Source organism: Hyperolius riggenbachi, chromosome 3, assembly GCF_040937935.1.
Source record: "Hyperolius riggenbachi isolate aHypRig1 chromosome 3, aHypRig1.pri, whole genome shotgun sequence".
Lineage (NCBI taxonomy): Eukaryota > Metazoa > Chordata > Amphibia > Anura > Hyperoliidae > Hyperolius > Hyperolius riggenbachi.
The window spans coordinates 120,591,285-120,617,903 of record NC_090648.1 but is presented as its reverse complement, the minus strand read 5'-3'; the positions used below and the strand labels follow the sequence as shown (position 1 = coordinate 120,617,903).

General features: G+C 46.9%; 1 protein-coding gene across 1 annotated transcript in view; it reads left to right on the top strand.

Annotated features, from left to right (window-relative positions):
• Positions 1-2,788: 2,788 nt before the first annotated feature.
• Positions 2,789-26,619, top strand: part of STARD7 (StAR related lipid transfer domain containing 7) — a 45,039-nt gene continuing 21,208 nt past the window's right edge. Inside the window, exons 1-4 of the mRNA XM_068274843.1 lie at positions 2,789-3,074; positions 10,644-10,804; positions 23,219-23,268; positions 23,358-23,468. Of these exons, the coding sequence (XP_068130944.1) occupies positions 2,842-3,074; positions 10,644-10,804; positions 23,219-23,268; positions 23,358-23,468 (555 nt within the window). The 5' untranslated portion in view covers positions 2,789-2,841. The remainder of the gene's footprint in view (positions 3,075-10,643; positions 10,805-23,218; positions 23,269-23,357; positions 23,469-26,619) is intronic.

The following is a 26,619-nucleotide window of genomic DNA, read 5'->3' as shown; positions in this document are numbered from 1 at the left end:
GCCTTATACAGAGAGGCTAGGGATGATCACTTGGGAAAACTGAGGGCAGAGAAGTGTATAGACAGCATATGTGAAGCTATGAAGCTGACCTGTATGTAGGTCTTAAAGAGACTCTGAAGTGAGAATAAATCTCGCTTCAGCGCTCATAGTTAGCAGGGGCATGTGTGCCCCTGCTAAACCGCCGCTATCGCGCCGCTAAACGGGGGTCCCTTCACCCCCAAACCCCCCACTGCAACACTTGGTCGCAGACTTGGTCGCTCCTGGACTCAGGGCAAACGGCTGCAGCCCTGCCTCCAGTCGCGTCTATCAGCGGCGCATCGCCGCCTCTCCCCCGCCCCTCTCAGTGAAGGAAGACTGAGAGGGGCGGGGGAGAGGCTGAGATACGCACTGACAGACGCGCGTGGGGCAGGGCTGCGGCGGTTAGCCCTGCCCCAACCAGGAAGCGCTCCCCCGCTGCACCGAGGGGATTTGGGGGTGAAGGGACCCCCGTTTAGCGCCGCGATTGCGGCGGTTTAGCAGGGGCACACATGCCCCTGCTATCTATGAAGTCTGAAGCGAGATTTATTCTCGCTTCAGACTCTCTTTAAGTGAGAGACAAATCATGGGTTGCAAAATTGGCACGGGGGCTGACGGACACTACAATTGCAAACAAGGCTTGATTTATACTTTTTCTGCCTCTGTAGGCCAACTTTTTTTTTTCTAATACATGCAGCCTATTTTTCCAGTACAGCAGTGTGGCACAGTGCACACCGAGCGGTTTTAGCAGCGATCCGCCAACCGCATCCGCCTGTGAAAATGCTTGGCTAATAGTGTTGTCCGGATCATGAACGATTCGGATCTTTGATCCGAATCTATTTTATGAGTCGATCATCCGAATCATCAAAATGAGTGATTCGGATCACAAAAGGGGCGGGGCCAGGAGCGACACGCCCCCTCTCAGCAGGCAGCGGGGTCCTGGAAGCAGAGCAGAGATGGATCGCTCTGTTGGAAGGGAGCCACCCTTGCAGGGAGAGAGGTAGAGGGGAGTCAGGGACATGGGTGCCACTGCCAGATATGTGTAGAGCACACATACTGGCTGCAATGTGCTGCTCATTACAGGCTGTCTGTTCCGTAGTTGTGCACAGTGATCACATTGGAAGCTTTTGGCTCAGCACAGCTCAGTAACTTTGCAGGCACTGTGATTGCTGGGCAATTATATGATCCTCCTGCACTCGGCACTAAACAGCTGCACTTATCTTTGGGGAATGCTTTCTTTCACTGTGCGACCTTTTCTTTCAAAGTGTACAGATGAACATATAGGTGAAATATATGTAAAGCATATGACTTCAGCATGTGGGTATTACGTGCAAACATTTCTGCTCTCTGCTCGTCCCTCCTCCCTTCTCTGTCCACTCCCTGCCCTCTGTCCATCTTCTCCCCTTCTCTATGTGTCCACCCCCTCCCCTTCTCCTGTCCACAGACCTGTCCTGCTGTTCATTTCACCCCCGAATGCTTCTGGTAGTAAAATGATCCGAGATTCGGATCAAAGATCCGGATCTCTTCAATGATCCGATTCGAATCATCCGGATCATTGAAAAGATCCGAACTTCCCATCTCTATTGGCTAATGTATTGCAATGAGATGGTGCACACCAGCGGTTTGAGGTGTTCAGCAAACCGCAAACGTGCCTCCTGCTGCACGTTTGCGGTTTGCTCAAGCGTTTCGGCCTCAATGTAAAGTATGGGAAAAGCTTAAACCGCTCTATAAAACGCTACATCAGAGGTTTTCCAGGCGTTTTTGTTACAGAAGCTGTTCAGTTAGGGCCCGTTCTCACCTGAGCGGGAATCGCACGATTCCCGCTCACGGCAAACCGCTAGCGGTTCTGCAAGAACCGCTACACATTGTAGCGAGTGGCAGTGTTCTCACTGCCGCGGTTGCGGTTAGCGATAACCGCAACCGCGCTGCATGCAGCGGTTTGCCGGCGACGAGCGTTCCGCGACTAGCGATCGTGATTAGCGTGCACAGCACGCTAATAGCGATCGCTCCAAAACCGCCGCAGTGTCCAGTGATTTTTCCGCGCTAATCGCGGGAAAATCACTCCCGCAAAACACCGGCGGAAATCTCCAGCGTTCTGCGGTTCTAAGTGTGAACGGGCCCTCACAGCTTTTACTGTGACAATATTTGTAATATGCTACACAAAAACTCTCCCAAAAATGTTTAGAAAACCTCTCTAAACATGCCTAGAATCGCTCTGAAATCTGCTCCAAAAACCTCTAGCGTTTTGAGGATCTGCTAGCGGTTTTGGTGTGCACTGGGCCTAACTTTTTTTATATACAGCTCATGTGTGATTTAAAGGGAACCTGAAGCAAGTAAAATTATTTAAAATAAACACACGAGGTAGCTGCAAATTAATATTACATACTAGCTGCAAATTAATATTACATACTAGCCTCACGGTCAGTTCCTCTCAGAATCAGCAGAGCTGCCAGGCAACTGGTATTGCTTACAGGTAAACAAATATGGCTACCTCCATATCCCTCTCACTTCTGTTGTCCTTTATTACATTTATTAAAAACCATATGCTTCCCCCTTGTGTAAGCAGGCAAGTTTGCAAAACCATCCTTTCCGCCCCTCTGGTGGAAGCTGCTTGTCACATGACCAGGTCACGTTACGCGTTCCTCTTAGTTGCCCTTGAACTGGGCAGAGCTTATGCCGGGGAGCACTGCTCCTGACTGACAGGGGCTTCCACCAATCAGCGTGCCGCCCTGGGGATGCCCCGTGCAATCCCCGGTCAGGTGGGCGGGGCCTGGGCCTGAGTGCGGCAGGCAGCGTGTTGTGCTCGGGCCTCGGAATCTATCCGGGATGTGGCGGCAGTGGGTGAGCGGTGTCTCTGCGGGGATAGCGGGATGGTTCCGCTCTGGTCTGTCTCCTCTGTGCCACTATGCGTCCACTCAGCAACGCCACAGCGAGCGGGGGGCCCGAGCTCTCATCCGGGGCTTCTGCTACAGGCCGGGGAGGACGGGCAGACTGATGGCCGCACTGACAGGGGCCTTCCTCTGGGACGAGGAGCGGGTGCGAGAGGAGGAGGTCCTCAGGTGAGCTCCGCACATGTGCAGTGCTGAGGGGGTACTGGGGATCTGTCAGTGCAGTGCTAGGGGAGGGGTACTGAGAATCTGTCAGTGCAGTTCTTGGGGAGGGGTACTGGGGATCTGTCAGTGCAGTTCTTGGGGAGGGGTACTGGGGATCTGTCAGTGCAGTACTTAGAGGGGGGGGGGGGGGGTACTGGGGATCTCTCTGTGCAGTGCTGGGGGAGGGGGGTACTAGGGATCTCTCTGTGCAGTGCTGAGGGAGGGGGTACTGAGGATCTGTCAGTGCAGTGCTAGGGGAGGGGGTAATGGCTCTCTATGTGTGCAGTACTGGGGGAGGGGAACTTGTTGGGGCTCTACCTGTGCAGTACTGGCGGAGGGGGGTGGGGGGTACTGGGGTTCTATCTGTGCAGTACTGGCAGAGGGGGTACTGGGGATCTATCTGTGCAGTGCTGGAGGAGGGGGTACTAGGGATCTCTGTGCAGTGCTGGGGGAGGGGGTACTAGGGATCTCTGTGCAGTGCTGGGGGAGGGGGTACTAGGGATCTCTGTGCAGTGCTGGGGGAGGGGGGTACTAGGGATCTCTGTGCAGTGCTGGGGGAGGGGGGTACTAGGGATCTCTGTGCAGTGCTTGGGAGGGGGTACTAGGGATCTCTGTGCAGTGCTTGGGAGGGGGTACTTCGGATCTCTCTGTGCAGTGCTGGGGGAGGGGGGTACTGGGGATCTCTCTGTGCTGTGCTGAGGGAGGGGGTACTAGGGATCTGTCTGTGCAGTAATGGGGAGTGTGTGCTGGGGATATGTCAGTACTGGTGGAGGGGTGAGGGAGGGGGTACTAGGGATCTGTCGATCCTGGGGATCTGTCAGTGTAGTAGTAGGGGAAGGTGTACTGGGGATCACGCAGTGCAAAGCTGGGGAGTGGGTTCTGGGGATCTGTCAGTGCAGTGTTGAGCGAGGTTGCACTAGGGATTTGTCTGTGCAGTGGTGGGGGAGAGTGTACTCGGGATCTGTCAGCGCAGTGCTGGGGGAGGGGTCTTGGGGATTTATTTATTCAAGTATTTATATAACACCGACATATTACGCAGCGCTGTACAGAGTTTGTCTTGTCACTTACTGTCCCTCAGAGGGGCTCACAATCTAGTCCCTACCATACAGGAGCGTAGCAATAGGGGTTGCAGAGGTTGCAACCGCATCAGGGCCCTTGGGCCAGAGGGGCCCTCCCTCAACTACAGTATTAGCTCTCTATTGGTCCTGTACTCATAATAATCCCTTCTATAGATACTTTGAATAGTGGTAATCATTAACAAACTGTTCCCCATGCCCTTCTTGCGCCTCTGACACTGTAGTTGCCATTGGCAGGTTTTGGTGCGCAGTAGCAATTGTTATGTATAGAGTGTTAGTATATTCAAAGCGCACTAGCTTAAAACCACTGAATAGGTACAATGAGAGCAGAGTGCGCTATGCCTAAAGTACAGCAATACTTAATACAATGTCTATAAATGTAGTTCAGCGCACATCCTTGCATATATTACATGTGACACAGAAAAGTCAGAATTTAAATGTCCATTTGTCGGTGCAGCACCGACAAATGGACATTTAAATTGGGACTTTTCTGTGTCACATGTAATATATGCAAGGATGTGCGCTGAACTACATTTATAGAGGTTATGTATAGAGTGCTTGGGAGGCCCCATTGTAAAACTTGCATCGGGGGCCCACAGCTCCTTAGCTACGCCACTGCTACCATAGTCATATGTATATGTATGTATCATGTAGTGTATATTCTAGGGCCAATTTAGGGGGAAGCCAATTAACTTATCTGTATGTTTTTGGGGTGTGGGAGGAAACCGGAGTGCCCGGAGAAAACCCATGCATACAAACTTCTTGCAGATGTTGAGCTGGCTGGGATTCGAACCGGGGACCCAGCGTTGCAAGGCAAGAGCGCTAACCACTATGCCACCGTGCTGCCCAGTGCAGTGCTGGGGGAGTGGATACTGGTGATCTATCTAAGCAGTACTGGGGATCTGTCTGTGCTGGAGGAGGGGGCACTGGGGATCCATTTGTGCAGTGCTGAGGGGGGAGGGGTCACTTGGGATCTGTCAGTGCTAGGGGAGGGGGTAGTGTGGATCTGTCAATGCAGTGCTGGGGAAGGGGGTACTGGGGATCTATCAGTGCTGGGGGGGGGGGGGGGGGTGGCACCGGGGATCCATCTGCGCATTGCTGGGAAAGGAGGCATTGAGGATCTGTCAGTGCAGTGCTGGGAACCTCTCTGTGCAGTAGTGGGGAGGGAGCAGTGGGATCCGTCTGTGCAGTGCTGGGGAGGGAGTACTGAGGACCTGTCTGTGCAGTGCTGGGTGAGTAGTGTGTTGTAGATACATTGCTGGTGGTGGGATTACTGCAGCGCAACCATGGCCTGTCAGTGGAATTTCTGCTTCTTAATGAGATTGCAATGCTTAGCTACTGTTCAGAGCTTATTTGTGGTGTTGGGTTATTGACAGGCTTCTTATGTAATGTTTGTGTACATTATAATACAACAAATTGTATAACAGAATGTTTGTGGAGCTGCAGAACATGTGTGATGAATGAATGGGATGTCACTTGTACACTTCAGGCTGGCTGTAGCCTTAGATGAATGGGATGGCTCAGCACCCTCCCACTTCTGACATTTTAAAGTCCACCTCAGTAGGACAGTTGTCAAAAACGTTACCATCAGCCGACTGTATGATAATTTACAGCAGTGTTTCCTACTATGTTTTGGTTACAGTTATTTCAACCTTTTTAACTGTTAGGGCTTGTTCACACTGTGAGCGTTTTTATTTTTAAGCGCTGTCGATTTTAAAAAGCGCTTCTGCAATGTTGGTCTATGTGAGTGTTCTCACATGAGCGATGAGCTTTCTTTACAATCGCAAACGCATTTCCTGAGTGTTTGCGCTTCAATACAAAGTATAGGGCAATTGCAAAGTGCTTTGAAAAGCGATTTCCTAAGCGCTTTTAAGAATAAATGCATTGTATTTATTCTGTTCCAGGTCAGAGTTCACTTCCTGAGTGTCATCAGGAAGAAAAAAAATCACCTTACAAAAGCGCTTACAAAAGCGCTTACAAAAGCGCTTACAAAAGCGCTTACAAAAGCGCTTAATAAATCGCTAAAGCGCTTTAAAAAATGATTGCGCTGGTGATTTATAATGTGAACAAGGCCTAAGAGAACAGTTGGTTTTAGATAATACTTATTAGGATAAACAACTTGCTTGTTCATTGTTTTGAAGACCTTTTAATGTATGTTTCTTAAAATGTAGTTCCAGTCTAAACTTTTTATTTGTACTTTGAATGCAGGGGAAATTGGTTAAAACCTTGGAGCCAGTCTACTTGAGGTGACCCAGCAGGTAACCTCGTATGGAAATTCCGCTACCATAATTGGGTGGACAGAACCCTCTTAAACTTTTAGGTAGGTTCTAGTAATCACACCCACACTGTTGGGCCAGTTACACCACTTAGGTTGTAGAGGATGCTGTGATTGGAGAACTGTCCCGCTGGGTCACCTCAAGTAGACTAGTGCCAAAACCTTTGCCAAATTTTTATAGATGTATGTCTCCACTGGAGAAACATTCACCCAGCCACCACTCACCACCTATAATTTGCACCTTATATGCTTTGTTTTATGGTTTTGTAGGGTTTTTTTTTTCCCAATTTCATTTGTGCCCTAAAGGCCCATTTCCATTACGTGCAATTTTGTGTGTTCTTCTCACATGTGAATTCGACTTAGAACACATGGTACATGAACCTGGTCCGTATTCAAAACACCACTTGATACTGTATTTGTTATTGTCAAACAGCAGAACTGAATTATTAAAGAGGATGCGTTACATTGCAAAAGACAATTGAGATTGCTGAAATGGAGAAAACTGCTCGGAGGCCTAGTGCACACCAGAGCGGTTCTGCATCGTTTTCAGATCCGATTGCGGATGTGGAACCGCTAGGGTAATGTATTTCAATGGGGTGGTGCACACCAGAGCAGGAGGTGTTTTGCAGAAACTCATACTCCCGGGCTGCTGCAGATTTTGGATTGCGGAGGCGTTTCTGCCTCCACTGTAAAGTATAGTAAAACAGCAAACCGCTCTGAAAAACGGCAGTTCAGAGCGGTTTTGCAGGCGTTTTTGGTACAGAAGCTGTTCAGTAACAGCTTTACTGTAAAAATACATGAAATCTACTACACCAAAAATGCTTCACAAAACCGCAAAAAGCTAGCTGAAACGCTACAGAAAAATAAGAAAAAGCATTTCAAAATCTGCTAGCATTTTGCGGATCTGCTAGCGGTTTTTGGTGTGCACCAGGCCATAGACTTTCAGTGTAATGAGTACTTCTGCGTTAAAGTGAACCTTAAGCCAGAAAAAAAAATGAGTTTTACTCACCTGGGGCTTCTACCAGCCCCCTGCAGCAGTCCTGTGCCCTCGCAGCCACTCACTAATCCTCTGGTCCCCCGCTGCCAGCTAGCTTCGTTTTTGCCGACAGGCCCGTCAGGACTGGCCACGCGTATCTTTTTCCGCATTCCCAACTGTAATTAGCGCTATTGCGGGCCGCAACGCGTACAAAAATACGCGTTGCCGCATATCTATGCGTGCGCTAATTACAGTCGGGAATGCAGAAAAGGATACGCGTGGCCAGTCCTGACGGCCTGTCGGCAAAAACGAAACTAGCTGGCAGCGGATGACCAGTGGATTAGTGAGTGGCTGCGAGGGCACAGGACTGCTGCAGGGGGCTGGTAAAAGCCCCAGGTGAGTAAACTCATTTTTTTTTCTGGCTTAAGTGTCTCTTGAAGTATAAAATCTACAGGAGAAAGCAGGGCTGTGGAGTCAGGGCAATTTTGGGCACTCGGAGTCGTTGATTTCATAAACTGAGGAGTTGGGTGATTTTTGTACAAGATCCACAGCCCTGTTAAGTATTAGACTGAGGAGTTGGAGTCGAGGAGCCAGAGCCATTTTGGGGAGTTGGAGTTGGAGTCGAAGATTTTTGTACCGACTCCACAGCCCTGGGAGAAAGAAGCCATCTCGCTCCATTGGTAGCAGCATCCGTATTGACAGGTTTGCTGATACTTGGATTAGAAACCCCCCTCGCAGCCACAAATTGTACTCCCATGTGTTGTGCCCGGTACACACCATGCAATTTTCTCATCAGATCGACGGGAAATTTCCCATCTGATTTCCAGCATGTTTGAGCTGCTTTCAATCGAGATAGGGAGTGATTTTTGAGATCAGTACTGCACAAAATCGATTCCTTTCTCGATCAGAAGCAGATCAGACATGCAGGAAATTAGCTACAGGAAATTTCTTGTCGATTTGACAGGAAAATTGTGTGGAGTGTACCAGGCCTTATACAGAACTGATAAAATCTTATGCTAGGTACACACGGTGAGATTTTATGTCAGATCGATTATTACTGACAGGTACGATCTGATTTCCGATCAATCTTCTGTTCACTTCTATGGAAAAATCAGATCGGACCTTTTGGATATTATTGATCTTTCAGTTAATCTGACGCAAAATATCATTGTGTGTACCTAGCATTAGTCTCTCTTTATAATAATTTTCATGCTAGTGCAGAAACAGTTGTGACAGCTCACAGTGTTGCAGCAGTTGTCATTGACTTCAGTTCCAGAGATCAAAGACCTGTCAACCCAAAGAATGCCATTGAGGAAATGCGAAAGTATTTATCTCTCCCCTGCGAGATTTTTCATTTTACCCAGATATTCTGCAGATGGCAGGCTGGCATCTATTTTGGCGTTAGTATAGTTGAGGTGACCCAGCAGGAAACCTCACAGGGAACAGTTCTCCAGTTACAGCACCCTCTACAACTTGAAGCGTTGTAATTGGCTGAATAGTGTGGGCATGGTTATTACTACCCAGTGTTCTCCCCAGAAGTTTCTTTCTAGCTGGGTGGGGCACAATGAGGGAATGCAGGGCTAGTGTATCTCTGCTTACATGACGCTATTTCTTATGAGGTTTCCTGTTGGGTCACCTCAACCATACTAGTGCCCCTATTTTTGGCCTATCTTTCCTCTGCAGACACACAGGGAGATCCTTGCTCGAGCTTTTGGGCATTCAGTCATTAGAGGTATTCCCCAACTTAGGAACGCCCGACTTACGAACGACCGGCCGATATATTAATGGCATGGATTCTGTGTTTCCATGGGAACAAGTAAAAAAAAAAAATTCAAATTTGGACTAGTTTTTGTGAAAACAGATTTTTAAAAAAATCAAAGAAAAAATGGCTTTTAAACTTGTATAAGCAGGTACAGAGGGCGAAGGTGACACAAAGGGGGACACCGGAGGCACAGAGGGGCACAGAAAAGGTACAGGGAACAGAGATGGCACAATGTTCCGACTTAAAAACAGATTTAGCTTAAGAACGAACCTACAGTCCCTATCTCGTTCGTTAACCGGGGACTACCTGTACAATTAATAACTGAATGACAGATCGCCATATGTATGTGTACAGCGTCTCTTCAACGTGATCTTTTGTTCCTGAAAAGTTCTCACCAGGTTTCCTATTTTGCCACATTACATTGATCATCCACTTGCAAATTTGCAAGACGGGACGTGTACAGCCAATCAACATCTACCGATTAAAGAATGCAACTGACTTAGATCTAGGCCAGGGGTGTCTAACTCAAATACAAAGTGGGTCGAAATTGAACAATAGGACCAAGTCGTGGGCCAACCTCAATGTCTGGCCACCTCCCTCCCTTATAAAGTTCTCTGGTGTCTAATCACCTTCCTTCCCTATACAATTTCCTGGAGTTTAGTGGTCCTCACTCTTCCTATACAGTTCCCTGGTGTCTAGTGGTCCCCTCTCTTTCCCATATACAGCTCCCTAATGTCTAGTGCCCCCCTCCCTCCCCTATACAGTTCCCCTGTCTCTAGTGGTTCCTCTGCCACTTCTAATTAGTTCCCTGGTGTCTAGTGGTCCCCCATCACACCGCTAAACAGCTCCCTGGTGTCTATTGCTTTAACCTCCCTCTCCCTTATGGCTTCCCTGGGGATCTAGGGCTCTTAGCCCAGTTTAGCTTGCCTGGTGGTCTAGAATGAGCCAAACATAATGCAATTGGCTCTAATCACAATGCTTCTCAAAAATGTCTTATCACGTAATTGTTAAACATAACCTTTCAGCAAATTTATAAGCAACATAATCACTCAAAGTAAGTTGTTCCTGATTAACTTTATTTCAATATTACTTTTCTTACCTTAATTACATTGTTTTGTTTATTATTGCTCTTTGGAAGCTTAAAAAGGAACACAGATTAGGCAAAAACCGAGGAAAACAGGTGAAAAAGCTTTGTGAATCGTGGGGAAACCACTTGAGGGCCAAATTTTGATGGCTCTGCGGAGTTTGACATGTATGGTCTACGCTCACTGGATAACTTTTTCCTCCATCCTTGGTAAATAAGTCCCATTATGCAGAAGGAGGTGTGTTTTGTGTCTTCTGGCAGTATGGCTGAGTAACTGAATAAATAGCTGCACCCTCCAGACAAAGCTAGGGCAGGGTGACCATGTCATGTCTGCAGCCCTCATGCTTCTATTCACCTCTACAGGCCTGCTGAAGACATGAAGAAGGTGCACTTTGCAGCTTGCACATCTCAAGGCAAGAGCTCAAAGTGTTTTGAGGAAGAAGGATGGGAACTGGTCCTGGATAAGAAAGACTTCAAGCTGTGGCGACGACCTATAGAAGGAACCCATCTCTACCAGTACAGAGGTAAAGTGTACTTATCAGCTTATCAGCTATGCAGGCGACACGTAATCCTGGAAAACCTTGCAGCTAATAACCTTGTCAGTGCTGACTTTGGAAAAGGAAAATTACTGAAACTTTGACACTGGAAATAAAGCAGTTGTCCATAAGAGGGCTAACATCCTGCTGCTAGCAGGGCTGTGAAGTCGGTATGAAAGTTATGACTCCTCAGTTTATGAAACCTCTGACTCTGCAAGATATTGCTTTGACTCCAACTCCACAGCCCTGGCTGCTAGTCCATTAAAAATCTTATGGCTGAACAGCTGTGTCAAGTTTTGGTAGAATTTTTTTTTTTTTTATTAGTATGAAGTATTTATATAGCACCAACATCTTCCACCGTGCTTTACAGAGTATATATAGTCTTGTCACTAACTGTCCCTCAGAGGGTCTCGTAATCGAATCCCTACCATAGTCATATGTCTATGTATGTATCGTGTAATGTTTGTATTGTAGTTTAAGGCCAATTTTAGGGGAATCCAATTAACTTATCTGTATGTTTTGGGGATGTGGTAGGAAACCGGAGTGCCGAGTGAAAACCCACACAGACACGGGGAGAACATACAAATTCCTTGCAGATGTTGCCCTGGCTGGGATTCTAACTTGGGGCCCAGCGCTGCAAGTCAAGTGTGCTAACCACTAAGCCACCATGCTGCCAACTATGTACCATTTGCACCATGTATTTTATGCCATTTTCAGGACTGTACATTGGTTATACTTTCTGTACCTAAAGCCTTGTGCACATACACACTAGATCAGGAGTAGGGAGCCTATGGCCGGAGCCAGATGTGGCTCTTTCGATGGCTACATCTGGCTCACAGACAAATCAGTAGGGGTTGATTCACTAAGCTACACTGCTCAAGCAGCACTAGTAAAATTTTCTGCTGTAGCATGCGCTACTTTCTTACTCACGCTCCCTCAACTCTAACCGCTGCTCCAGTTGTCCCACCATGGACCCTGTCAGGTCCAGTGACTTTGTAAGACAAAATCCCCACACTTTGGCCCAATAGGCTGCTTTTTACTTAACAGTGATGGCCTTGCCCAAGATCTCCTACTGACAAGGTGCTGGCTTACTGAACAGGCAGAGCCGAGATTGAAACCCAGGTCGTCTGTGTCAGAGACAGAGCCCTTAACCTCCTGGGCGATAATCCCGAGCTGAGCTCGGGGTATGTCGTGCAGGAGGAGTTCTCAGGCCCTGGTGGGCCGATTTGCATAATATTTTTTTTTTTTGTTACACGCAGCTAGCACTTTGCTAGCTGCGTGTAACTTCCGATCGCCGCCGCTACCCGCCGTGCAGCCCCCTCCCCGACCCCTTGCGCAGCCTGGCCAATCAGTGCCAGGCAGCGCTGAGGGGTGGATTGGGACTCCCTCTGAAGTCACGACTTCCATGACATCCGTGACGTCATCCGGCCCCGTCGCCATGGCGACCAGGGAAGCCCAGCAGGAAATCCCGTTCTGAACGGGATTTCCTGCTTACTCTGATCGCCGAAAGGCGTTCCGAGTGGGTGGGGGATGCCGCTGCGCAGCGGCTATCATGTAGCGAGCCTAGGGCTCGCTACATGATTTGAAAAATAAAATTTTTTTAAAAAAATTGCTGCGCCCCCTCCTCAGCGATGTAATTGTATCGCCCAGAGGGTTAACACTTACACTATCCAGCCACACTTACACTATCCAGCAGAGATTGCGGTTGGGGTGGTATCTGAAAACTTGTGAGCTGTACACTGGAGGGAGATTGTGGAGATCTTTGCAGGTTAGAGTTAAGATTAAAGCAATGCCAGTCAGTTAGTAATCTACAAAGTAGTATATAACACAGTATTCCAGACGAGATATTATAAGAGCATGTACTAACATTTTAGTTGTGCTCTGAGTGACAAAAGGTCAGATATGAGATATGTTTTTCAGCTGGAGATGACAGGAGCTAGCTAGAGAGTGAATGTAAGAAATAAATGAGGGGAATCAAATATTACACCTAAGCAACATGCTGTGAAAACTGAAGTTCTATGGGTGTTATTAAAATGTATTTTTATATCGAGTAGTGAAGTGGACAGAGACACAAAAACACTATTAGTTCCGTTTCTACTTGTATTACATTTTAGGAAGTGAGATGTCATAAAGGGGATATGGAAGATAAGCAATCAGGAGCACGTTGAGAGCGTGAAGGTCTGGGGTCAGATACAGTTGTGTATCATCTGCATATAAGTGGTATTAAAAACTAAATTAAGTTGCCAAGACTGCATTTTGATGAAAAAGAGGGTGCTAAGGGCAAAGCCCTGAGGCACCCCCACAGACAAAGGATGTGGAGAGAAGATCTGATCTGAGTATATGGAATGTGAAAGACCTTACAGAGTGATGGGAAGACATCGAGGAGAGAGCGAGGTCCTTAGTGTACCAGAGCTGACGAAAAAGAAAAGTATGTATATATATATATATATATATATATATATATATATATATATATATATATATATATATATATATATATATATATATATATATATATATATATATATATATATATATATTACACCTGGGGATTCCTCCAGCCTCATCCGCAAGGATCGCTCTTACACTGCTGTCCTCCGACTTCTGTACCGGGTCCCGTAATTTCCTCTTGCGCAGACTGGCCGCGACTGAAGGAAGTTACGGGACCCGCTACCGAAGCAGGAGAAGGCTGAGGACGGCAGCGTGGGAGCAATCCATGCGGATGGGGCTGGAGGAAGTCCCAGGTATGTATAAAACTTTTCTTTTTCGTTAGCTCTGGTTTCCTTTAAGCTCCATACACATGGTCGACCACCGTTGCCCAGACGGTTGGGAATCATTTAGAAAAATTGTTTACACACACAAACTGCAGCCACATAATAATTCATTCTATTAATAGCCTCTGCAACCTGTTCAGGACCGGATTTTCATGTTAGGAGCCTTTCAGCATGAGATAATCTGGCGCATTGAACCCCACCCATCAAATCACACCAAGGCACATGTTCTGCAGGAAACGGTGTGCAGGAAATACTAAGTATGTCCCAACCCTTGACATGTACACTCAGATCAAGGCCATAGTGTTTTATATGCAGATGGCATTTGTAATTTGGAGATCTCCCTGTTTGTAATGGTTTATTTATAGTACAGTATCTCATTACAGCAAACTCTGTTGAACTTTGGGTATAGTAAACTAAATGACCAGGGGCCGTATGCAATTCACTTTTTCACCTGAGTTTTCTCCTTGGAGATAATTTTTCATCTTTGATTTAAAATAACTTTCCAGCACTTCAACTAAAAAAGTACCAAAAAGTGGGTGAAAAAGTACTATCAAACTTATTTTGAGTATTTTCTTGCTTTCTGGTGGCTTAAAGAGAACCCGAGGCGGGGTTCTAACAATGCAATCCACATACAGAGGCTGGGTCTGTCTATACAGCCCAGCCTCTGTTGCGATTTCAATCCCCCCTAACTTCCCCCTGCACTCTAATCCGCCATAAAATCACAGCCGCGCTGTACGGGCTGTGTTTACACCTGTCCTGTCAGTCTGCCACTCCCCCTGCCTCCTGCAGAGCTCCGGTCCCCGCCCGCATCCCTTCCCTCCAATCAGCGACGAGGGAAGGGACGCGGGCGGGGACCGGAGCTCTGCAGGAGGCTGAGGGAGCGGCAGACTAACAGGAAAGATGTAAGCACAGCCCGCTCTGACACGCTGTTATTTATGGCTGATTACAGGGTGCAGGGGGAAGTTAGGGGGGAATGAAATAGCAACAGAGGCTGGGGATTGCATTGTTAGAACCCCGCCTCGGGTTCTCTTTAAAAGGCATTTTATTAACAAATTTAAAAATATCACCTAGGACGAAACTCAGGAGAAAAAGTAAATTGCATATGGGCCCAGGTCTCAGCCAAGTGCCATTGTAAGTATATGAGAGTAACGTCTGGTATGTGGTATAGTAAATTCTGAATATGAGTACTTCTGTTATAGCGAACCTTTTTTTGGGGGGGGGGAGGGGGAGCTGGGTCCCTTGGAGTTTACTAGAAAGGGATTCTGCTTTATATGCCAGCAAGCATAACTTAACCACTTGCCGACCGCCCACAGCCCATGGGCGGCGGCAAAGTGGACGCCTAAAGGACCGCAATACGCCTTCAGGCGGCGCGTCCTTTAGGCATGCCGGGGGAGCGATCGCGTCATTGATGACGCGCGCTTCCCCCGGCAACTGGCTCCGCCCACCCGCCGTAACATCCCGCCGGCCATACGGAAGCGCCGGCGGGATGTTAACCCCGCGATCGCCGCTACAAAGTGTATAATACACTTTGTAATGTATACAAAGTGTATTATACAGGCTGCCTCCTGCCCTGGTGGTCCCAGTGTCCGAGGGACCACCAGGGCAGGCTGCAGCCACCCTAGTCTGCACCCAAACACACTGATCTGCCCCCCCCCCCCCCGCCCACTGATCACCCACAGCACCCCTCAGACCCCCCCCCTGCCCACCCCCCAGACCCCTGTTTGCACCCAATCACCCCCCTAATAACCCACTCACTCCCTGTCACTATCTGTCAACGCTATTTTTTTTTATCCCCCCCCCCCTGCCCCCTCCTGATCACCCCCCCCCCCACCCCTCAGATTCTCCCCAGACCCCCCCCCCCCCCCCTGTGTACTGTATGCATCTATCTTCCCTGATAACCTGTCAATCACCCATCAATCACCCCCTGTCACTGCCACCCAACAATCAGCCCCTAACCTGCCCCTTGCGGGCAATCTGATCACCCACCCACACCAATAGATCGCCCGCAGATCCGACATCAGATCACCTCCCAAATCCATTGGTTACATCTATTCTCTCCTCTAAACACCCACTAATTACCCATCAATCACCCATCAATCACCCCCTATCACCACCTGTCACTTTTACCTATCAGATCAGACCCTAATCTGCCCCTTGCGGGCACCCAATCACCCGCCAACACGCTCAGATTGCCCTCTGACCCCCCCTTATCAATTCGCCAGTGCATTAATTACATCTGTTCTTCCCTGTAATAACCCACTGATCACCTGTCAATCACCTGCCAATCACCTATCACCCATCAATCACCCCCTGTCACTGCCACCCATCAATCAGCCCCTAACCTGCCCCTTGCGGGCAATCTGATCACCCACCCACACCATTAGATCGCCCGCAAACCCGCCGTCAGATTACCTCCCAAATGTATTGTTTACATCTGTTATCTTCTCTAAACACCCACTAATTACCCATCAATCACCCCCTATCACCACCTGTCACTGTTACCTATCAGATCAGACCCTAAGCTGCCCCTTGCGGGCACCCAATCACCCGCCCACACGCTCAGATTGCCCTCAGCCCCGCCCCCCCCCCTTATCAATTCACCAGTGCATTAATTACATCTGTCCTTCCCTGTAATAACCCACTGATCACCTGTCAATCACCTGCCAATCACCTATCACCCATCAATCACCCCCTGTCACTGCCACCCAACAATCAGCCCCTAACCTGCCCCCTTGCGGGCAAACTGATCACCCACCCACACCAATAGATCGCCCGCAGATCCGACATCAGATCACCACCCAAGCGCAGTGTTTCCATCTATTCTCTCCTCTAAACACTCACTAATTACCCATCAATCACCCCCTATCACCACCTGTCACTGTTACCCATCAGATCAGACCCCTAATCTGCCCCCTTGCGGGCACCCAATCACCCGCCTACAACGCTCAGATTGCCCTCAGACCCCCCCTTAATCAATTCGCCAGGGGCATTATTTACATCTGTCCTTCCCTGTAATAACCCACTGATCACCTGTCAATCACCCATCAATCACCCCGTCACTGCCACCCATCAATCACCCGCTGTCACTGCCACCCATCAATCAGCCCCTAACCTGCCCCTTGCGGGCAATCTGATCACCCACCCACACCAATAGATCGCCCGCAGATCCGACGTCCGATCACCTCCCAAGTGCAGTGTTCACATCTGTTCTCTACCCTAAACACCCACTAATTACCCATCAATCACCCCCTGTCACTGCTACCTATCAGATTAGACCCCTATCTGCCCCCTAGGGCACTCAATCACCCGCCCACACCCTCAGAATGCCCTCAGAACCCCAGCCCTGATCACCTCGCCAGTGCATTGCTTGCATCTATTCCCCCCTCTAATCACACCTTGAGACACCCATCAATCACCTCCTGTCACCCCCTAGCACACCTACCCATCAGATCAGGCCCTAATTTGCCCCCGTGTGGGCTCCTGATCACTCGGCCAAACCCTCAGATCCCCCTCAGACCCCCCTTCCGATCACCTCCCCAGTGCATTGATTGCATCTATTTTCCCCTCTAACCACCCCCTGAGACACCCATCAATCACCTCCTGTCACCCCCCTAGCACTCCTATCCATCAGATCAGGCCCAATACAACCTGTCATCTAAAAGGCCACCCTGCTTATGACCGGTTCCACAAAATTCGCCCCCTCATAGACCACCTGTCATCAAAATTTGCAGATGCTTATACCCCTGAACAGTCATTTTGAGACATTTGGTTTCCAGACTACTCACGGTTTTGGGCCCGTAAAATGCCAGGGCGGTATAGGAACCCCACAAGTGACCCCATTTTAGAAAAAAAGACACCCCAAGGTATTCTGTTAGGTGTATGACGAGTTCATAGAAGATTTTATTTTTTGTCAAAAGTTAGCGGAAATTGATTTTTATTGGGTTTTTTTCACAAAGTGTCATTTTTCACTAACTTGTGACAAAAAATAAAATCTTCTATGAACTCGCCATACACCTAACGGAATACCTTGGGGTGTCTTCTTTCTAAAATGGGGTCACTTGTGGGGTTCCTATACTGCCCTGGCATTTTAGGGGCCCTAAACCGCGAGGAGTAGTCTAGAAAACAAATGCCTCAAAATGACCCGTGAATAGGACTTTGGGCCCCTTAGCGCACCTAGGCTGCAAAAAAGTGTCACACATGTGGTACCGCCGTACTCAGGAAAAGTAGTATAATGTGTTTTGGGGTGTATTTTTACACATACCCATGCTGGGTGGGAGAAATTTCTATGTAAATGGTCAATTGTGTGTAAAACAAATCAAACAATTGTCATTTACAGAGATATTTCTCCCACTTAGCATGGGTATGTGTAAAAATACACCCCAAAACACATTATACTACTTCTCCTGAGTACGGCGGTACCACATGTGTGGCACTTTTTTACACCCTAAGTACGCTAAGGGGCCCAAAGTCCAATGAGTACCTTTAGGATTTCACAGGTCATTTTGCGACATTTGGTTTCAAGACTACTCCTCACGGTTTAGGGCCCCTAAAATGCCAGGGCAGTATAGTAACCCCACAAATGACCCCATTCTAGAAAGAAGACACCCAAAGCCCAAGGTGTTCCGTTAGGAGTATGGTGAGTTCATAGAAGATTTTATTTTTTGTCAAAAGTTAGCGGAAAATTGATTTTTATTGTTTTTTTCACAAAGTGTCATTTTCCACTAACTTGTGACAAAAAATAAAATCTTCTATGAACTCACCATACTCCTAACGGAATACCTTGGGGTGTCTTCTTTCTAAAATGGGGTCATTTGTGGGGTTCCTATACTGAACTGGCATTTTAGGGGCCCTAAACCGTGAGGAGTAGTCTGGAAATCAAATTTCGCAAAATGACCTGTGAAATCCTAAAGGTACTCATTGGACTTTGGGCCCTTTAGCGCAGTTAGGGTGCAAAAAAGTGCCACACATGTGGTATTGCCATACTCGGGAGAAGTAGTACAATGTGTTTTGGGGTGTATTTTTACACATACCCATGCTGGGTGGGAGAAATACCTCTGTAAATGACAATCTTTTGATTTTTTTACACACAATTGTCCATTTACAGAGTTATTTCTCCCACCCAGCATGGGTATGTGTAAAAATACACCCCAAAACACATTGTACTACTTCTCCCGAGTACGACGATACCACATGTGTGGCACTTTTTTGCACCCTAACTGCGCTAAAGGGCCCAAAGTCCAATAAGTATCTTGAGGATTTCACAGGTCATTTTGCGGAATTTGATTTCCAGACTACTCCTCACGGTTTAGGGCCCCTAAAATGCCAGTTCAGTAGAGGAACCCCACAAATGACCCCATTTTAGAAAGAAGACACCCCAAGGTATTCCGTTAGGAGTATGGTGAGTTCATAGAAGATTTTATTTTTTGTCAAAAGTTAGTGGAAAATGACACTTTGTGAAAAAAACAATAAAAATCAATTTTCCACTAACTTTTGACAAAAAATAAAATCTTCTATGAACTCACCATACTCCTAACGGAATACCTTGGGGTGTCTTCTTTCTAAAATGGGGTCATTTGTGGGGTTCCTATACTGCCCTGGCATTTTAGGGGCCCTAAACCGTGAGGAGTAGTCTGGAAACCAAATTCCGCAAAATGACCTGTGAAATCCTAAAGATACTCATTGGACTTTGGGCCCTTTAGCGCAGTTAGGGTGCAAAAAAGTGCCACACATGTGGTATTGCCGTACTCGGGAGAAGTAGTACAATGTGTTTGGGGTGTATTTTTACACATACCCATGCTGGGTGGGAGAAATAACTCTGTAAATGGACAATTGTGTGTAAAAAAATCAAAAGATTGTCATTTACAGAGGTATTTCTCCCACCCAGCATGGGTATGTGTAAAAATACACCCCAAAACACATTGTACTACTTCTCCCGAGTATGGCAATACCACATGTGTGGCACTTTTTTGCAGCCTAACTGCGCTAAGGGGCCCAAAGTCCAATGAGCACCTTTAGGCTTTACAGGGGTGCTTACAAATTAGCACCCCCCAAAATGTCAGGACAGTGAACACACCCCACAAATGACCCCATTTTGGAAAGTAGACACTTCAAGGTATTCAGAGAGGGGCATGGTGAGTCCGTGGCAGATTTCATTTTTTTTTGTCGCAAGTTAGAAGAAATGGATTCTTTTTTTTTTCTTTTTTTTTGTCACAAAGTGTCATTTTCCGCTTACTTGTGACAAAAAATAATATCTTCTATGAACTCACTATGCCTCTCAGTGAATACTTTGGGATGTCTTCTTTCCAAAATGGGGTAATTTGGGGGGTATTTATACTATCCTGGAATTCTAGCCCCTCATGAAACATGACAGGGGGTCAGAATAGTCAGAGATGCTTGAAAATGGCAAAATTCACTTTTTGCACCATAGTTTGTAAACGCTATAACTTTTACCCAATCCAATAAATATACACTGAATGGTTGTTTTTTTTTATCAAAAACATGTTTGTCCACATTTTTCGCGCTGCATGTGTACAGAAATTTTACTTTATTTGAAAATTGTCAGCACAGAAAGTTAAAAAAATCATTTTTTTGCCAAAATTCATGTCTTTTTTGATGAATATAATAAAAAGTAAAAATTGCAGGAGCAATCAAATAGCACCAAAAGAAAGCTTTATTAGTGACAAGAAAAGGAGCCAAAATTCATTTAGGTGGTAGGTTGTATGAGCGAGCAATAAACCGTGAAAGCTGCAGTGGTCTGAATGGAAAAAAAGTGGCCGGTCCTTAAGGGGTAGAAAGACTGTGGTCCTCAAGTGGTTAAACAGGTACTGAATGAAGCTATACTGTGTGACCTTGAACAAGCAAATGTAGAGCTGGCACACAGTTGTTGCAGATCTGGACTCTTGATACAGGCAATATCAGTCACAAGCAAACACAAAGTCCGTCAGCACACCAGTTCTATTAAAGCACACTTTTTATTGTGTCTAGAACTCCAAAAATCCAACAATTGTTTCGGGGGCCACGCAGGGTCCCACTTTATCAAGGCGAGTGGTAACCATGCAGTTATAACCATAAACTTAAACTTAAAGAGAAACCAAACCGGTCAAGATGGTTTAAAAAAAAAAAAAAAAAAAAAAAAAAAGCTTGCTACCCGATCTTGGAGGTGGTGTTTGGCTGAATCAGGTAGCGTCAGAGCGGAGACTAGGTCCTCCAGCACCCAAGCCTGAGACACCAAAGTGTCCATCCTTCCCACCCCAGCCATCACACTGATTGCTATTAGACTCAGAGGCCCCCAACATCTTATTCTTTAGTTATCTGGCTTGCAGTCACTGCTATGTATCTCCTTTTCTTATTTATTTCTGCATCAAACACAGTAGGAAATTATAGCTGAGTGAGTTGTGCGCCCCCCCCCCCCCCTGCCCCCCAACACTGCGCCCTGAGGCTGGAGCCTCTCTCGCGTCGGCCCGGCCCGGCCCTGGGTAGCGTCCATTTCCGCCTCACCTCACCACTCGTGCTGTATGTTTGTCTACGTGACCTTTGGGGTCACGACTCTGCAAATGCAGCTCTATGCTCTCCTCCCAGTGCACAGAGTATGGAGGGGGCGGGGAGAAGGCAGAGGTAAGCCAGTGAGAGGCTCTTAAGGTGCATACACACATCAGACTATAGTCTTTGGAAAATGAAAGATCACAGACCAATCTTACCACCCTTCATGTAGTATGAGAGCCATACCTACACAGTCTATTCTATGGAGCTGAACTCCACATCAGGTAAAAATCTTTGCAAGATGCTGCACACACAGATGCTGTACAGACACAAAAGATCAGTATCTGCAAAAGATCTGTTCCTGCCAAAAATCCATTCCTGCAAATTGCATTGAAAGTCTATGAGATCTGCAGATCATCATACACACATGATTTAACTGACATTCATCTGCAGATCAAGCAGTCCTCTGCAGATCTGAATATCCATCCTGGTGGATCTGATCTGCAGATGAATGTCAGTTAAATCATGTGTGTATGATGATCTGCAGATCTCATAGACTTTCAATGCAATTTACAGGAATGGATTTTTGGCAGGAACAGATCTTTTGTGTCTGTGCAGCATCTGTGTGTGCAGCATCTTGCAGAGATTTTTTTCTGATGTGGAGTTCAGCTCCATAGAAAAGACTGTGTAGAGTATGGCTCTCATACTACATGAAGGGTGGTAAGATTGGTCTGTGATCTTTCATTTTCCAAAGACTATAGTCTCTGTGTATGCACCTTTAGAGACATGGAAGGGGCGTTACTCAGAAGTTCCTCTTTACCAAGGGTCGCCCCTTCCCCATTGCCCTGCGGGCAAGATCATTGTCCCTAGACTGAGGAGGGGGAGGGGGATGTTAGTGTGGCACAGTGGGGTGTGTAAGCTTAGTGAAGGGCCGACCTTTTTTTTAAACCGCTTTGTGTACATTTTAAGTAGAACACTAATCCTCAATACCCCACCTCCAAAGTTACCTCATAATGACGTCATTCCCGCCCAAAAAAAGACCCCATAAACAAACACGATAAACATGTAGTTTAATCTGCTTGTTCAAAATGGTTGTGACAGATCAGTGTACACACTACCACTGTAGCCTTGCAACATATACCTTGTCAGTCATGTGGCCAGTGCTTTAAAGCTGCATTTCTCCGTAATCAGGTCGTATCAGATCGTGTGACTGTGTAACCTGAGAGATTCTGGTTGGTTGGCTGGGTATTGCTTACTTTTATGTTTTATTTCCTTCTGGAATAATTTATCCTTATCTAGAACTGATGAAGCAGCTGGTTTAAAATTAAGTCAGGAATTATATTGTTAGATAACAAGTTAACCAACTAGGTCATTAACTGATCAATGTAAATATTATTTGTTTTTTAAGGTGCCCATACATCTAGTGATTTTTGGAGGCCGATTGAACAAGAGACAGATCTCTCTCTGATCAGTGAGAGATCTGTGGCTGCCATAAACTGCAGGCCGATTCCTTATCGATTTCAGCATGACATTTTTCAGGAAACTGGCCTAGTGATGCCACTGTCCTCTCCCCCCCCCCCCCCCCCCATGAGCATTTACCAACACCACCCCCAATACCCCCCACACCTGGTGCCCGTGCACAGATACGTTTGCTTTTGGTGACCCCCCTCTGTCTCCACAAATCTTGTTCACGCATCCCCCACGTGGTTGTCGGCGTATTGCATTGTCGACAGGTGAAGTATTTATGCACTGGAATGGTGGGCGGGGCACATTTTACTCTAGTGGGCACGGTGTGGGGGGGGGGTTCCATCACACTCATCCCAGTATGGCACACCATTACTGCGACACCCAATCAGGCCCGTCTGTTCAAGATTTTGCAGCATGCTGATCAATACATGTGACCAATTTTGTCCCTCCAAAAGCCCTTCCTTTGCTCCTGCAGGGTCTGATTGGGCAGTAGGTTAGAGCATTATGGGATGTGGGAGAGGGAATCCTCCTGTTCCTTCTTGCAATTTACGCAATCGCTGCTGGAGCATTTAGGAGATGCTTGGCAGCTGACAGGAATGATTATGTGCCTGTGGTAGTTGAGCATTGCACATGACAACATTCCTCATGCAGCTCTATATGATTGTTCTTTCTCTCTCCACAGTATATGGCTCATATAAGGATGTCACACCTCGGCAGTTCTTTAATGTTCAGGTATGAAACGTCTGTCTCCCTATCCTAGATCTACCTGATAAGCTGTAGCCTTATGTTCTAAGCTGGGCTTTCTTGTATTGTCTCTACAGCTAGACACAGAATACCGCAAGAAGTGGGATGCACTGGTGATAAAACTGGAAGTGATTGAGCGGGATGTGGTGTCCGGATCAGAAATCGTTCACTGGGTCACACATTTCCCTGTAAGTCCTACGCACTCCTTTGCTCTAGATCAGGGTTTCTCTACATTCTTAAAGAGAACTTTAAAATAAAAGTCAAAATAACCATACACAGGTCATACTTGCCTCGTGTAATCTTCTTCTCAAACTCTTTCTCCTCCTCTGCATCCTGTTTGTCCACTGTGATCAATAGAATTCTCCGTCCTCCATTTTAAAAATGTCCGTTACCCCATAACAGCTTCCTGGTCAGCACACTGTTAAACTGTAATATTGCCCACTTGAGCCACAGGAAAACATGGACATTACCTTGCATATTCAGTTGTAACTGACAGCTGATGATATATAACTGACAGCAACTGGGATATTTCAGTTCTGACAAATTATTGTCAGAACTGGAAGAGATCACTGTAAGAAGAAAATGGTGAGCTTCTGAGAGTAACTGGCGGTGAGGTTAGTATGCAATATTCTTTTGCAGCTATGCCATGTGTTTATTTTAAATTTACTCGCTACAGGTTCTCTTTAACCTGCTGGGCGGTCTGGACGAGCTCAGCTCGTCCAGTACCGCCGGAGGCTGCCGCTCAGGCCCTGCTGGGCCGATTTGGCTCAAATAAAAAGCAGCACACGCAGCCGGCACTTTGCCAGCTGCGTGTGCTGCCTGATCGCCGCCGCTCTGCGGCGATCCGCCGCGAGCAGCGGCAAAAGAGGGTCCCCCCAGCCGCCTGAGCCCAGCGTAGCCGGAACAAAAAGTTCCGGCCAGCGCTAAGGGCTGGATCGGAGGCGGCTGACGTCAGGACGTCGGCTGACGTCGATGACGTCACTCCGCTCGTCGCTATGGCGACGATGTAAGCAAAACAAGGAAGGCTGCTCATTGCGGCCTTCCTTGTTTATTCTGGGCGCCGGAGGCGATCGGAAGAACGCCTCCGGAGCGCCCTCTAGTGGGCTTTCATGCAGCCAACTTTCAGTTGGCTGCATGAAATAGTTTTTTTTTTATTAAAAAAAAAACCTCCCGCAGCCTCCCTGGCGATCTTAATAGAACGCCAGGCAGGTTAAAGGGAACCTTAACCAAGTAAAATCATTTAAAATAAACACATGTTGTACCTACAAATGAGTATTACATATTTACTTCACCGTCAATTCCTCTCAGTAGCTCACCATTTTCATCTTACGATTCTTTCCAGTTCTGACAAGATTTTGCCAGAACTGAAATTTATCGGTTGCTGTCATTTGTATATCAGTTGCTTTAAATTCTAACTGAAAGGACAACTCGGTGTTCTCTCCAGGCTCTTTTAGCCAGATGCTCTACCCAGCTAATTTTAGAGAGCACCCAGCTGTCATTGTCTCACCTCCTCTCCCTCTTCCTATGCTGTAAGCAGAGTTGCACTAGCCCTGTATTCCCCCATCGCACCCCACTTGGCCACTTTTTCATGCCACCCGGCTGGAAAATAATTTCTGGAGAGAAAACTACAACTGATGTGCAAGGTAATTCCATGTTTCCCTATAGCTCAAGTTGGCAATATTACAGTTTAGCAGTGTTCTAACCAGGAAGCTTTTCTGGTCTAACAACCATTTTTAAAATGGAGGACAGAGAATTCCATTGATCAGTTGACAAACGTGACGCAGGAGAGGAGAAAGAGATTGAGGAGTAGACTACACGGGAGGTAAGTATGACGTGTGTATGTTTATATTCATTTTTAATTTTCAGTTCAGGTTTGCTTTAAGGTGCCATACATAATACAATGCAGTAGTTTGATCTTCACGTTTATATGACCAAACTGATCTAGTAGACGGGAAATCAGAAAGAGTCCTTATATCGATTGCAAAAATATGAACAATTATTTTTTGTTTTGTCGATAAAAATCTGATCTGTTGGAAAAAATCGCATAGAAAAATATAAAAACTGAAATTTCTATTTGATCATTTGTTTGATATTTTTGGAAAAATCGATAAGTGTATGGTATGTTGGTTCAGTTTTCCTGATCATTCGATCCAGTGGAAAAATTAATCTAATTTCTTTGGTTGAACAAAAAACTAAAAAATTGAATCATGCATGGCAACTTTTAAGGTGCCCGTACACTACGCAAGATTCCCTGGCAGAGTCAATTATTGTGATCAAATCCAGGGCTGTGGAGTCAGAGTTGGAGTCGGGGCAATTTTGGGCACCCGGAGTCGGAGTTGGAGTTGTGGTTTCAGAAACTGAGGAGTCGGGAGTCGGAGTCGCATGATTTTTGTACAAAATCCACAGCCCTGTTAAGTATTAGACTAAGGAGTCGGAGTCGAGGAGTCGGAGTCTGAGCAATTATGGGTACTCGGAATTGGAGTCGTGGTTTCAGAAACTGAGGAGTTGGAGTCGGAAGATTTTTGTACCGACTCCACAGCCGTGATCAAATCTGCTGAAGATCGATGCCCCAACTTGATCATAATTTGGCTGAAATTGATTGACTTTACAGATTAAATAGGGCAGGGTCTTTTTTTTTTTTTTTTTTAGGTCAAGAGGTAGAGTGGCAGTATCTAGGCAGAGGCCTAGAGCCATTGACCGTTCCCCCTATGGTGTCCACCCCCCAGGTGTTCCCCCTGCTAACACTGCTGTTTGGCACCTCTGCAGCGTATTAGTGCAATAGAGCACACTCACGCTCACCACACTCACGCTCACCTGCCCCCCCCCCCCCCCCCCCCCATTGTCCTCTTTCCTTCTACTCCGCCCAACTTTCTAAAACCTTTAGGGCAGGTCATGGGACATAGGCTCTCTGAGGGGGTGTATGTATTGTATGGCCTCTGGTGAGTTGGGCGCAGGGCGAGCTGAATGACAGCTCTCCTTCCTGCCGCTAAACTCCCAGAGCATTAACTATTCACCCACAGTGGGAGACGTAATTCGGGGTCTGCTATCACCGGAGCCCCAAATTACTCTTGCAAGTAACCTGCCTTGTCTGAGTAATAGTGCAATTCTCTCCCACATCCCAAGGTCCCCCTCCAGTGCTGCCCTGTAGCTGCAGCTCAAATAAAACCGCTGCAGTTCAGAGTAGCACAGCAGAGCATGTTATTTTAAAGGGAACCTGTAGGGTAAAAATCGACCCGGGGGTACTTGCCTAAGAAGGGGAAGCCTCTAGATCCTAATGAAGCTTGCTTCTGTCCTCCTCTGCAGCATGGATCCAGCACTGGCTCCCCTGGTGAAATGAAC